At 44.1% G+C, this 15216-nt stretch overlaps 1 protein-coding gene across 2 annotated transcripts in view; it reads right to left on the reverse strand.

Moving 5' to 3' along the window:
* FNDC3A (fibronectin type III domain containing 3A) overlaps positions 1–15216 on the reverse strand; it is a 1418915-nt gene that overhangs the window by 714494 nt on the left and 689205 nt on the right. For both annotated transcript variants that reach the window (XM_069205374.1, XM_069205375.1), the window contains one exon: positions 3891–3949. In XM_069205374.1, coding sequence (XP_069061475.1) covers positions 3891–3949 — 59 coding nt within the window. The remainder of the gene's footprint in view (positions 1–3890; positions 3950–15216) is intronic.

Raw genomic sequence — 15216 nt, forward strand, 5'->3', positions numbered from 1 at the left:
CTATACAAATACAATTACACATCTCACAGGCTACTTACTTGATCCTATCTTCAACAATGTTTCTCACTTTAGGGTAGAGAGACCCACTAGTCTTATATGGACAAATCATTTTTTTAATCTTCTTCAACATCCCTTTCTCTCAATCTAATAACATGCCCACATATTTTAAAACAAAGCCATAGAACAAAATCTCTATGGATAGCTGGAAATGAGCGCTTAAATTACCTCCGCTTATTTCTACAGAACTGCCTACTGGTTATTACATGGCTTACAAATGTATCTAATACCCGTGCCCCAATAAAAAAGCACCCCAAAGCACAACGTCCCATTCAGGTTGGTATATAGAGGACCTCAGGCAGCTTAAATGCCACAGCAAATGACTTTGAGCAGCAGTGGCATAGCTCACATACCATTAATAATAAATACATCTTTACGTCAGTGCACTGTAATTATCGCCAGCACCAGGGACAGACCTCTCCCTGACATCCGAGAAAGCACAAATTTCATGAAGGAAATTTTCATAATGTAAAATAATGTACCACTCCCTTTGGCTCTTCCTGCTCCATCACCCCATCTCAGCACCTCTGCTCTGACCTTTCTAGTTACTTCTCCTATAAGATCAAGTAGATGTATCTTAATTATTCCCCATAACCCGCTCTAGCCTCTCTGGACTTCATAACTGTGCCCTCCTCGACATCTTTGGTGGCAGCCATGCCCCCCCTCATTCTGCTTAATGCTTAAGCTACACTCTGCTTACAATGGAAGAGGTCGCAAGGGCCATCCATTCATTTAAATCTCGTCCCCTCGGTGTTTGCCGTCTAGACTACATCTTTTCTCTCAGTCATGAAATCAATGGCCCCACACTCACTACCCTTTATAACTTATGACTATCAACTACTATATACCCCATTGAATGGAAACATCTCTGAACTGCTGCTGCTTAAAAAACTTTACCTTGAAACTACAGCATTGTCCAACCTATCTCCTTTATTTCCTTACCCAGTCAAAGTCTTGTGAAAACTAGTCAACTAGCAACTCACTAGTTACCTCGAGATGCACCTTCTACTCTATCCCTTACAATCAGGATTTAGAGGCAATCATAGCAGGAAAACTGCTTTCGCTGCTGCCACAGACTAAATGTAACTCATCATTGATAAGGGTGCCTACCAGGGCTCTTTTGCTTTCAGTTCTTTTGGTGGCGTTTGCATAGTATTGCATGCTATTCTACTCAAGTGATACATGTATCTGTCATTCTGCTCTTCAATGGTTTAGTTCTTTATTCTCTCACGAGATCCAATCAGTATGTCTCCCACCAGTTCAATCTGATGCTTCCAATATTTGGTGCGCAGTGCCCCGGGATCTTTTCTGAGCCCCACCCAGCTTAATGTTTATATCACATAGCAGCCATCTAGATCTTTCAGTTTTAACATTATCTCTTACACTGATGGCAGTCAGCTGATTCACTTTCTCCTGCAACACAGAGCAATTGCCCACACAAATTAGATATGCGGCATATCTCCAGTTATCACATGAATGAGCTGTAATTGGCTAAAGCTAAACACCAGGAAAACCTAGCATTCCCTATTTGATAAAGCTCTCTCTCGATGGACAACTGCTTGGTGGCCCTTCAACCTTGGCCCTCCACATCAGCCCTCGCAAGCTGCCAGAAACCTGGCCATTATTGTTTATCAGCTTTCTATGGCGAACCAAGCCACTGAGGTATCTCCCTGTTGCTGTTACAATCACAATTTAGTCCAGCTAGGTACAGAGCTAATGTGAAAGGAATCATTTTTTAAACAATTGATTGCCTTTCGTATATGTCTCTGAAGCATTTTTTAGGCAGTGATGCAGATTCAAGAGACTCAACAGCAACTTCTCGTCCCCCGCCATAAAGAATTATTAGGGAGAAAGGAATAAAGAGCCATTAGACTTTGGCAGGGGCAGAAAACTGATTGCTTACAGGAGATGCTGGAGAGTCAATATTTGACTACAGGCCTGGTAGCTTTCTACACATATGCAGGGATAGCAATGGCTTGGCATAAGTTAGCAAGGGAAACATACTAATTACTCAGCCAATATCATAACTCTAAGGCTGGTAGTAACGAAGGTATATATGTATGATAGTATTTAAAATGATTGTTATAAATAGTAAGGACGTGCAATGTAAAATGCATGGGTCTAATATTCATCTAGTTTATAATATGGCTGCTAAGTTTACAATAATAATTTCAACCACTCTGATACACAAGGTTTGTGGTCTGATTGTACTTAAGAAATGAAATATCATTGTAAACACCACTTGTTGTGTCTGTTTGCTACTTTCAGACATCTGAGTGAGGCTCTAAGCATCTACATACATATAAGCTTAACAGATAGCAGCTTCTCCGGTATGGTTGTCTGGCTTATAACATTCTGGATCTTGATGAGCCTAACTCATCATAGAGAGGCGTGAGAGACTGGTCCGTTTTCCTTTTCTCCAAAGCAGGTGTAATACGCAAAGAACACCTTGGGGCTAAGGAAACCTTTCTGGGTGAGTCCTTCTATTTGGCTGTGGCAGGGGGGCGGAGTTGGGGGAGTTGGTCATGACTAAACACAAAGTAATTTACAGCCAAACATATAAAAAAGAGACTTCAAAGACTCAGCACCCATAATGGTATTCTATTTCATGGGAACATCAACAAGAAAGGTATAAGCAGCATCTATACAAAGGTACACATACTTATTTTGCTTGTGTACAGTTATGTACAGTGTGTATTGCTACATAAAATATCATCCCTTCCAGATTTTAGCATACAAATTACTTTCTTAGCTTAAATAGGTCCTCATCCGTGCCTATTCCCACATTCAAGTCGAACATTAGAATATTGTGTCTCCACAATGTGATGGATCACAGAGGTGACATTCATGTCCTTCTCCTTCAAGAACACACCACTCAGACCACTCTTAAGGTGCCAGAGTCCGCTCCAGGAGGAACACACAACGAGCTAGAAAATCAATTAAAGGACAGATTAGTGACCCTCCAGGACAACCAAAATCAGGACGTTTGGTGTGTCAGACTGATTTTCAGGGCACTCCACCTTTTCTCGCAACTGCTTTACATAGTTGTTTGCACTCTTTCTGAAGGGCAGAGATCTCAACTACATCTTCTTTCTGGAGTCATTCATGCCTTGTTCCACATTCACCAGCACATCACTAAGGCTCCAGTTGGCTCTCCAAGGAAGTTACCTTTCACTCTATGTTATGGGCTACATGCATGGACTCTCTCTGTTGAGATACACACCCTGCCAGTCTCCTCCTCCTTAAATGCCATGCATGGATGCGAAACCCACGGGAAAAAAATAACCTCTTGTATTTCTGGGCTCTTTTATTTATGCTAATTTACCAGAGCCTTCCAAATCTAAGGCATTCATGCAGTAGAAATGATCCACTCAATGCCTGCTAAATTCATCCAGCACTTAGAATGCGGGCAAAGCCACTGCCTCTCCGCTGAGTAAAAAATAGTTAAGAAACCCTATTTCTCAATGCTTGTTTTTTCCAGATCCTAGGTTATCTGCTGCCAACACAGCTATACGTCAGCAAGCTCAAAAAAGCTGAGAAACCTTTTACTGCACCTCCGTCAGCAAGCTGCATCACCTTGGGCTAACTGGACAACTGCTGGAGTAACTTATGACTCACATTCCTCTATACTGCAACACTATTTATTTGTATTTCTTTTTAGAATTTGACAAAGTTGCTGGAAAGCACTGCTGACCACCAGGGGCTCCATTTTTGAAGAAAAAAATTGCCCTGCTCCAGGTTGTTGAGTCGTCCTCATTGAGAAGTCGCTGTGACAAAGGAGAAGGCAAACTAGTGATTTTCTTTTTTTAATTTGCAAAAAGAAGCCGACTTACCTCTGGTTTTGCAATGTTTGAAAGATGTGCCTCGAGTGCTTTTGTTTCTTCATCTTTTTCTAAAATAAATAAATAACAAAAAATGATTTTTAAGAAATTTTAGAATCAACATGTATATATTAAGGGATTACCACTAGACAAAAATATTAAAGCTTCACATTATCCGCTTCAAATAAATTATTTCTCACAGTGATTTAGTGTGCAGTTCACACAGTTCTTGAGTAAAGGCAAACAATTTTTAAAATAGGTAATCTTAACCATTATATCAAATTGCACAGAACATTTCTCCTTTTTACATATTATTTACATTTCAGCTATATATTGTGCTCCTTATGTCACTAAATATTAAACACGCGTGACTTTGAATTCTCAAATATATTCTCAATCGTGAACTTAGAAAGTAGACACAACTACTATACTCCCATCCCCTTCCATTACTGATTATTACCGTGGAGTTCCATCAGAGTGGGGGTGGATATGGTCCTAATTATTCCTTCAGTTTCTGCTTGAGGTGTGCTGCAGCAGGTAGGATGTCATCAACGGGGTCTAGCTCAGACTGTGGGAGGCCGTGAAACAGTGCACTGCTGCCATCCTAATCCAAGTCGATGAGGGCTTGAACAGCTACTCAGAAGTTGAGTTTTGGAAGGCATTGTTTCACTTTCTTAACAGAGCTAGTACCGGGTTGTCCCGATTTCGTTAGCTGTATGCTCCTTGAGGGTCATGTTGGTGTCCAGGGTGAATCCTAGTGATTTGGCATTTTGGTGTAAATTGAGGTTTAATCTGGTTGAATCTGTCCAGGTTCACGTGGTTGAACCACATTTGGATTTGTTGTTCTTGGCCAATAAAATGAATTATGTTTTGGTAGGAGTCAAAATAAAAGGTCTGCTAAGGGTTCTCCTATTTCCTAGTTACAGTGTCTCTAGAATTTCCCTTTTGTCTTACGTAGAGGAGTTCAAGGATCACTGCCTATATTGCTGCGTACTGCAGTTTATACTGAGGCAGTTCATCATGTGAGGTACTTGATCATACTACCACTCCCACTCTTTTGCCAACCTCCACAGACAAAGTAAACAAATTATAATAAACACATTATGGCTGTGTGACTCATGATAACCACCCACAGTAAATGTGTTCTTAAAAAGCACTTTACTCAAATTAAATGTAAGATTTTCATGATTTCTCAGCATTAAAATGCAGAAAACCAGCACAAAACTATAGCCTTCATGGTTGGGGGGAGGAGACAAAGATGAGCACAACTCAGAGTCTATTAAAAACAAAATATTAGGACATCAGTCATGGTGCATGGAACTCCACTGACTCCCCAGTTGCTGTGAGCAATGCATTTATTTGATCCAGTGGTCAATATATTGCAGTATTTCAAACCCCGGTAAAAAGTCCATAATAAAATTAGAGCCTCCATGTGCTTCTTCTTTATGTCAGTAAGCCTTAGAACGTCTCACTAGAAACAAACGGCACAGCTAGTGTAGATGTTCTAAGCCTGTCTGCCTTAGAGTAGACCTAGAATTTACTAATATGACATTAGGTTTAACTCCTACCTCAATATGGACAACTTAGAGACTCGAAAAAGCCCAAGCTCCGCAGCAAACAGGGACACAAGATTTGTCAACTGTCATTTGATTTTGGATTTTTTCACCAGTATTTGGAATACCTGAATAATCATACTGGTTTAAATACATGCGTTCCTGAAAGCAACCGAATATTGTCATCTTCTCAGGAGCAATATGACTGATTGATGTAGTGGACTATGTGACTGAAAAATTTGGTTTCACTCTCTTACCCTCAATTTTGGGCACTGCAGGATAAGTATTTCAATTATACATTTCAATTAAAATCACAGCAGTGTGTGAGCTAAGAGGAACAGAACAGCTGATTCAGCATTCAAAACAAATGCCTATTTAAATGGACGTTGGTAACTGTATGCCAGTTTTAAAACTGTTAAGACAAATTAGGTCCACAAAAACGTGAAACGTATTCATAATGAATGTGCTCCGTGTTTATTCCCCCCTACACCTGTGGTTCCCAGCCTATGGTCCGGGGGCCCCTTGGAGTCCAGGCAGCCTCTTCAGGGGGAAAGTGACTGCTTAGAAAAATTATGAATTAATAACAAATTAATAAAGTATATATAAATAAAGTGGTTGAATGTACATCTGGAAGTTTTAAAACATACAGTAACTGCCAAGGAATTTGAAATTGGAGGCTAAAAGTTAAATTAGTAACCTCAGATTGATCCGTGGGAGCCACGCAGCCGCATCAAACAGAATATAGCATGGATGATGTGTGGCTTCAATTAAATTTAAAAAAGCTCCAAACTTCCTATTAATTTTTTTTTTGTATTTTATTTGTTCGCAAATTAAATAAAATGTATTAGCATTTGTAAATGTGTTTGATGGAAGGCTTGTTTGTGTATTTTTTGTGTTTGTTTTGTGGTTCAAATCATCAACAATGTTTTCACCTGGGTTCCTGAGGTACTCCAGCGATTGGAGACTTTACCCCCATGTCTTTCGCCAACTCAATCTGTTCTGGGGTCCTTGTGTTGAAGACTTCTTTACTTTGCATCTGAATTCTCAAATCCTGATCTTCTTGAGCTGGAGGCCCAATCCGCTGGCGGTAAGGTCAGACGTTTTCTTCCAGAATTGAAAAAGGAACCTTCTCCTTGCCTTTCCACCCTTTATCAGGATACTGAGGGTCATATATTGGATGTGGGGTCAATTGGCGGAACTGAATTTGGTGTGACTAGCACAGTGGGGATCCCCTGGTTGTGAAACTACCTCTGATTGTTTATTTTCTTTCCCATTTGGCAGTTCAGAGTTTAGCATATAGATCAATCTATAATAAAAAATTAGCTATTTCAGCAGGTCACCACCTGTTAAAAAAGGGGAGGCCAGATAGGGAACATCCCTTGGTGTGAACTTGTTAAAAGACATTCGCTTGATCCAACCTCCTAAATGGAAATATTCAGTTTTATTGTAGTGCCTCAATTTCTCAGGGCATGGCCAGCTAATAAAGACCTTTGCAGGAAACATTTGTCTGTAAAACATACTATTCTTCTCTGCCTCATTTCCTGTAGACAAATGTTGAATGTGCGTCCACTGTATTTTCTCCATCTGGAGTCTCGTCCTTTCTTAATGTGCCAATTTTACTGATGGTCGACCTTAATGCAGAGAGTTCACCCAACCAGTTGAAGTATGGTCTTTAAAGGGAGAAAGAAAATGCTCTGAATATTCCCTGCCAGGTCTTGTTGTGCCAGCAGGGTTTTGGGATTGGTAGACAATTGTGTGAACTATCCAGCATTCCCAGACAATCATTAACTATGTGTAGTACAGTGTCTCAAGTTGTATGAGGATAGTACTAGGGAATTACGACCCATGGCGGACAGTTGCTTATTTCTATGCCGAAGTCTTTCCAGCCGGTGACATCAGCCAATTTAGACGGATAGGTAAAGTGGTGGTTGTTTGAAGCTGACATAGACACTACCCTGTTTGGGATGCATTCAGTGAGGTGTGCCATGGCTTCCAAATCTTTTTCTCTGGAATCTCGTTTAGAGGACATTATAGTGACTGCCAACTGGTCTCTGGACTCTACATTGAAGGTGTTTTATCATAAACTGATTGTTGATGTTGCATCAGGTGTTGTGGGACAGCTTTGAAGAAGTATAACCCGGAACCTCCAGTCCTGATAGACTAAAACATTTTCTGGCTGTCACATTAAATAATTTTCAGTTCCATTAAGGACGCGGAGGTGAGGATTATCCCACCCTTATGTAGTTGGCTGAACTTCTAGATACATTAGATAATGATGTAATATCAGATGAATGTTGTTGGAGATATCACCCACCCATGTTTTCTTTAATGCTTGTTTTTGAGCAATATTTCTTAGTTTTCTTTTTACAGGTTCTGATGGTAAGCAGGGTTGAATCCTGGAATGTTTTGCGAAATTCTGGTTGAAGTGCTACGGTTGTGGACTCGATCATTGCTGATGTGGCCGGAAGACATTAAATCAAGCCGGAGGGTTCTTCAATGTAGAGGCAATGGCAAGTTTTCCGGTCAGTTATGTTGCAAAGTTTCTGGTTCTGTCTCTGTCGCAAAGAAAGAGGCAGGATTACGGAGACACCATGGTTTATAGACTATCCTGAGGCCCTGTTGGTGGATGGGAGTGGGACTGCTCATAGGAGATGACGTTTTTATAATGTTTACTGAAATGGTTGGTGTCATTTCATTGGCAGCTGTACTTTTTGCAGTAAAGTAAGGGAAGCATAATCCTCGCCCCCATGTCCTTAATGTAAATTAAAATTCTTTCACTCAATAGCTAGAAAACTTTTTATTCTGGGTTTGGAGAAGCTAAATGACAGACAAAACAGAAAAATTAAATGCAGAAAGGCAGGGATGTGGCAAAGATTGCAGCCGAGTAACAGAGGATCCACGGAGTGCCCACACAAAAGGTCAATTCTAAGCAATGTTTGAATTCCGCCTCTCTCTTCCTGAGGCAAACTTTTGCTGAATCACTGAAATATTCTGGGCCATCGTACACTGGCACCAAGGGCTCCAGTTCTGTCATTCTTGTTAATCATACTCACAGGGAATTACTTGGTATGTTTTGCATCTACAGATGACCTTTATATTGTGCACCTAAAAGGTTATTGGATGTGAGAGAATATAAGGTAGTCGTTTATAGGTAATGCATTCCTTAAAGATTTGTGACCACAAAGTCTAACGCCCAGAAAATACTAAAAGAAAAAAAGAAAATCACACTATATATCGGTTCCTAGGAAAAAGGCTAACACTCTTTGAACGCTTACAAAAAAAAACACCTCAAGCTAGCGGTCATCAACACTGCAATATGAAAGCAGATGGAGATAGGGAAACATAAGGACTGCACATTCCAGTCACAGTAGTGTGTGTGTATGTTTTTATTTAAAGTTTTTTTTGCAGCTGAAAAGAATGTGAATGGAAGTCTTTACGACTTGCAGTACAAGTTACTTACCTTTGGTAACGAAATATCTGGTAGAGACATATTCTAGTTGCAGATTCCTTACCTTGGAATTTCCCTCAGGCATCAGACTGGATACGGAGATTTTTCTTCAAGCAATACCCTTCAGCGTCGCTAGGTGGCGTCGGTCGACTGGGCGGGCATCGTTGGCCTCGTAGTAGCCGTGATGACGTCAGGAGTATTACAGAGGCGCTGTATCAGCGCAGTGGAGTCAGTTTCTTTTAACGACTTTCCACCCCAAAACGCAGAGCCGCTAAGAACACTGAGATTGGTGCGCCACAGCTAAGAACCTGAAGGGGGGAATCTCTGTCCCTAGAAATCAGTTTGCAAGCGGGGAGGATGGATGGGTTGGTAAGGAATCTGCAACTAGAATATGTCTCTACCAGATATTTTGTTACTAAAAGTAAGTAACTTGTACATATGATAGAGACTTCTAGTAGCAGATTCCTTACTTTAGAATAGATACCTGAGCAATGCCATCCTCAGAGGTGGGCTGCGAACCAAGATCATACTAGAAAGTCCTGCAGGACTGAACGATCAAAGAAGCCGTCCCAACGGAACTGACTGTTCAGGCAGTAGTGTTTAGCAAACGTGTGCAGGGACGTCCACGTAGCTGCCTGGTAGATATCCAGGACAAGAACTCTGCATGTTAACGCAGCGGAAGCAGCAGTTGCTCTGGTGAAATGAGCATGCAAGCCCTCAGGGGGTTGTTTCTTGGCCAAAACATAGCACATCTTGATGCAAAGAAGTACCCATCGAGAGATGGTACGTTTTTGCAACGCCTTCTCCTTTTTTCGCACCCACATACCCGACAAAGAGTTGATCGTCCACCTGGAAATCTTTAGTATGATTAAGATGGAATGCCAACGCTCTTTTTGCGTTGTAGGAAAATGGCCTTTGTTGCAGTTACCCCTTCACTTTTGGCTGATATTGATGCTGACTTGACTTGAGAGTGTGCTGGGATCCTGCTAACCAGGCCCCAGCACCAGTGTTCTTTCACTAAAAATGTACCATTGTTCCCACAATTGGCACACCTCTGACACACAGAGAATTCCCTTGCAAAAGGTACCACTGGTACCAAGGGCCCAGTGATCATGGAAGGTCCTTAAGGGCTGCAGCATGTGTTGTGCCACCCTAAGGGACCCCTCACCTAACACATGCACACTGCCATTGCAGATTGTGTGTGTTGTTGGGGAGAAAAAGAAAGTCGACATGGCATCCCCCTCAGGGTGCCATGCTCACAAAACACTGCCTGTGGCATAGGTAAGTCACCCCTCTAGCAGCCCTTACATCTCTAAGGCAGGGTGTACTATACCACAGGTGAGGGCATAGCTGCCTGAGTACTATGCCCCTACAGTGTCTAAGTTCATTCTTAGACACTGTAAGTGCAGTGTGCCATATTAAGTATATGGCCCGGGAGTTTGTCAAAACGAACTCCACAGTTCCATAATGGCTATACTGAATACTAGGAAGTTTGCTATCAAACTTCTCAGAATAATAAACCTACACTGATGCCAGTGTTGGATTTATTAAAAAAATGCACACAGTGGGCATATTAGAGATGACCCCTGTATTTTACCCAATCCTTCAGTGCAGGACTGACTGGTCGGTACCAACCTGCCACTGACAGACAAGTTTCTGACCCCCTGTGGTGAGAGCCTTTCTGTTCTCTGTGGTCAGAAACATCGCCTGTCCTGGGTGGAGGTGCTTGACACTTCCCTCCTCCAGGAACTGTAAAACCTGGAGGTGAGCCTCAAAGGCTCAGGCCTGGTGTTACAATGCCCCCAGGGCACTCCAGCCAGTGGAGATGGCCGCCCCCACTTTGGGTGGCAACTCCAGAGGGACAATGGGAAAACAAGGAGTCACCACCTCCTCTGCCAGGTCCACCCCTAAGGTGACCAGAGCTGAAGTGACCCCCTCCTTAGAAAATCCTCCATCTTGTTTGGGAGGATTTAGCCCAATTGGGATAGAGATGTGCTCCCCTCCCCAAAGGGAGGGAGCACAAGGCGGGTGTAGCCACCCTCAAGGACAGTAGCCATTGGCTACTGCTCTGTGATCTTAACACACCCCTGAATTCAGTATTTAGGGGCAACCCTGAACCCAGGATTTCAGATTCCTGACAACCTACAAAGAAGAAGGACTGCTGACCTGAAAACCCCCGCAGAGAAGAAGGAAGACAACTGTTTTGGCCCCAGCCGTACAGGCCTGTCTCCTGATTCAAAGAACCTACCACAGCGATGCAACTCAGAGGACTGCCCTGCAACTACAAAGGACCAAGGGCCAGATGTATGAAAACTGGGGTCTGCGAATCGCAAAATGCGATTATTAAGAAATCGCTATTTCCGAGTCGCAATTGGCCATGTAACAAAATTGCGATTCGGAATTAGCGATTTCTTAAAAATCGCTATTTGTGGTTTGCGAGGCCCATATACCGAATCGCAATTTGCATTCTCGCAATTTGCGATTTTTTTGAGATTCGGTAAAAAAAAAAATTCGCAAAATGCGAGAAAGTTCGAGAATGCACACCTGGAGGAGCCTGATGACATCACCAGCAGGAAATGAGTCATCACAGGCAGTTTCAGGTGCCACACCCAAACCAGCATCCTGAGTGAGAGCAGCCCAGCCACATTGAGCAGCACTCTGAAGGAGCAGCATCACCTGAGCCACAATGGAGCCCCAAGGTACTTCACAGGAGAAGCAGGAGAGGAAGCGCAAACTCAAGTTCAGTGAACAGGAGCTGGAGGTACTAACAGAAGAGGTTGTGAGGAGTCATGACCGCCTCTTTGGTAAATCATCACTCCAGGTGCCTGAGAGCGAGAAGAGAAGGCTATGGCTTGAGATCCAAGGTAAAATCTGCGCCATTGGAGTGGCACAGCGCTCTATTGATGAAATCAAGAAACGCTGGTACGACCTGCGGTCCCGGGCAAAGGAGAGGGTGGCAAAGAGACTTGCAGAGGCCAGGGGCACAGGAGGAGGACCACCAACCGAGCCACCTGCCACACCACTGGAGGACCTGGTGGAATCGACACTCCTCCCGGAAGCAGTGACAGGGGTCACAGATATAGACACCTCCGCTCAACCGAGTACCAGCCAAGGTAACTGCAATGTTGTCGTGTGAACCCAATATGTGCATGCATAAAAGCCCCTTAGGAATTAGCATGTAATGTGAAGTAGTGTGTGAAGTAGTCCAGTCCACATCTTAGAAGCATCACAACTATGCATTATGGGAGTTGTGGTCCACAAACTAGTACAGACAGTAGCATGGCAATGTAAGCAAGCATAGTGACACCCAAGGTAACACAACACACACTACACCATGTAGAGCAGTACCTGTACCTTTATTGCCATTTCTGGACAGAGAATGTAACATACAGAACTGACATGCTGCATATTGTTGTTGCAGGTGGGCCTGGCCCAGCAGCCACAGAAATTCCGTGTGTAGGGGAGACGGACACACAGCAGCCCTCTGACACCAACACCAGTGGGTCCGTCAACTTCTCCACTGTGCGCCGCAGGCCCAGGCCATTGCCACTGCCAGACCTCAGTTGTGACTCTGATGTGCAGCAGGAGGGGCCAAGCACACCATCTGCACCAGATAGGCGCAGCCAGATACCGGAGGATAGGGGTCATGCAGCACATTGCAGAAGTTCCACAGTGTCCCAGCAGCAACCGCAGGAGGCAGCTGAGGGTTCATCCTTGTTTGGGGGACTTGAGGCTGCTATGTTGCAGCAACAGCACCTGCAAAACAGGAGAATTTTGAGTCTGGACAGGAACCTGAGAGTCCACAACAGACATATGATTGGCCTGCATCGGCGAATTGACACCCTGAATGACAATATCACCCAGCTGAGTGAGGGACAGGTGCAGGCCTCTCAGGACACTAGGGAGCTCACCAGTGCAGTGCGTGACCTGTGTGAGGAGCTGCGCCACGAAAGGGTGAGTCAACGCAGACATGAACACCGCTTCCGAACCCTGTTTGCTAACTACTGCAGGTCCTCAAACAGGATGACAAACTCAACCGCACTCATCGCCCGTCGCGCTATGGCGGCCCAAGTGGAGGCTGCATACACCAGCAGGGATGTGGTCCAGGGCCTTGCCCAAATCACTAATGTGATTGAACTAGTCATGGGACAGAGATCGGCCACTCCCAGTGAGGTAGCCTTGGGGGACACTGAGGACAGTTCGAGCCTTAGTAGTCTGGCAGTACCCGCATCAGACACCAGACGGCGCAGTGCCAGGCGCAGCACTGCCACTGAGGGTGACATTCAGGGTGCCAGTGAGTCAACTGGGCACCCCAGTGGTGTGCGTGGGAGTAGGAAGTGACTGTTGCCGCATTGACACTGGTGTTCCCACTATGATGTAATAGTGTGGGACTCAGTTCTTTTGTTTCTTTTCGTTTTTCTTATTCACCTGTTTACTTCATTTTTCACCATTCATTACCTGACGTAAGGTAATAAATCTCTATCACTACAGGTACAGTTGTCAGTGTTTTTTTTTCATTCATACTCACGTCTGAAATGGTTGTGTGTGATGTCAGAACGCCTTTGCGTTCCCTCTGCTGCACTGGTCCTGTCTGCTGGCTGTAGAGGTGGTATGGAATCGTCATCCTCATCTGATTCAGTGTCACTGATTTCTATAGGTATGCCCCTGGTTGTAGCTATATTGTGCAAGATTGCACAAGTAGCCACTATTCTACATGTGGTCTCTGGACTGTACTGTAGTGCCCCTCCACTTTTGTGGAGGCACCGGAAGCGACTCTTCAGCAGTCCAAATGTGCGCTCTACCACGTTGCGGGTTGCCCTGTGTGCTGCATTGTATCTCCGTTCTGCTGGTGTTGTGGGATTGAGGTAGGGTGTCATCATGTAGGTGCGCACTGCGTAGGCACTGTCTCCTGGAAGGGACAGAAGGTGTGATGAGTAACTGAGCCATCTGACATGTGTTCGCCATCTATGCACCAGTGTACAGAGTGACATTACCTAGTAAATATCCTTCTCCAAACTCCCCAGCTAGCAGTCTTGTGTGAATGCCGCTGTGGCGAAAGATGTACGAATCATGTGTGCTCCCTGGGTACCTGGCCACGAGATCAGTTATGATATAGGAGGCATTGCATATCACCTGAATATTCATTGAATGTTGGTATTTACGGTTTCGGTAAACATATTCTGTGGCTGATGGTGGACATATTGCCACATGTGTGCCATCTATGGCACCTAGGACGTGGGGGAACTGTGCTATCTGGTAAAACTCTATTTTTGTCTGCTGTATTTCCTGTGGGGTGTGGGGGAATCTGATGTACTGTTGGAGTTTGCTTAGCATGGCGTTGATAAATGCATTGAAAAATCTAGAGAGGGTACTCTGTGAAACCCCTCAAGCCGCTGCTATGACCCCTTGATAGCTCCCTGAGGCAAGTAGGTGTAGACAGCATAATACCTGCACATGGGTGGGTATGCTGTGAGTCCTTAGTGTTTTGCGCTGCAGTATGGGTTGTAGCTCAGCTATCAGATCAAGTATCATGGCTGAGTTCAACCTATATCTCTCAAATATTTCCTCCTCTGTCTGGTCAAATAGTGTAATGCGCACTCTGAAAATGCGCTCCTGTCTCCTCCTCCCTCTCCTCAAACCTGCCAAGATCCTCATCCTCCTCGCCATGACGTAGAGTGCAGCCATTGTGGAAAAGAGTCTGAGGCATTCTGGTCCTCTTTATATAGGTTGCACCTGGTTACCACCTGGTTTCATTTAGTGGTATTTTGCATGTGCAAAATGCCATTCTGCGAAAAATCGCAAATTGCGAATTTTTGATGCATCTATTTGCGACTTGGAATTTGCTAATCGCATTTTGCGCCTTGCAATTTCCTAACTGGAAATACCGAATCGCAAAATGTGACTTGCAAAACAAGGTCGCACCGCAAAAAAACGAAATTTTTGCGATTTCTTATTTTTGGTCTGTGAATGCCTTTCATGCATCGCAGACCATGTTTTTGCACTTGCAAACGGCCGATTTTTGCGATTCGCAACGTTTGCGAGTGCAAAATCTTTTCATACATCTGGCCCTAAGAAACTCACATGGACAGTGGCCCTGTCTAAACCAGCAAGAAGAAACCATCTTTAAAGGGACTCCCACCACACTCCATAAGTGGAAGTCCCTACCACTCTGCACCCGACGCCCCTGGCCTGTGTCCACAGAAACCAACGACCCAGAGAGGACCCCCAGGTGACTAAGATGACGTGTCCACCCTGGGCTGAACTCTCTGCACCGCCATGACGATGCCTGCAGAGGGAATCCTGAGGACCTACCCTGACCGTGACTTCCCGGAACAAA

This window comes from Pleurodeles waltl, chromosome 8, assembly GCF_031143425.1.
Source record: "Pleurodeles waltl isolate 20211129_DDA chromosome 8, aPleWal1.hap1.20221129, whole genome shotgun sequence".
NCBI classification, from domain to species: domain Eukaryota; kingdom Metazoa; phylum Chordata; class Amphibia; order Caudata; family Salamandridae; genus Pleurodeles; species Pleurodeles waltl.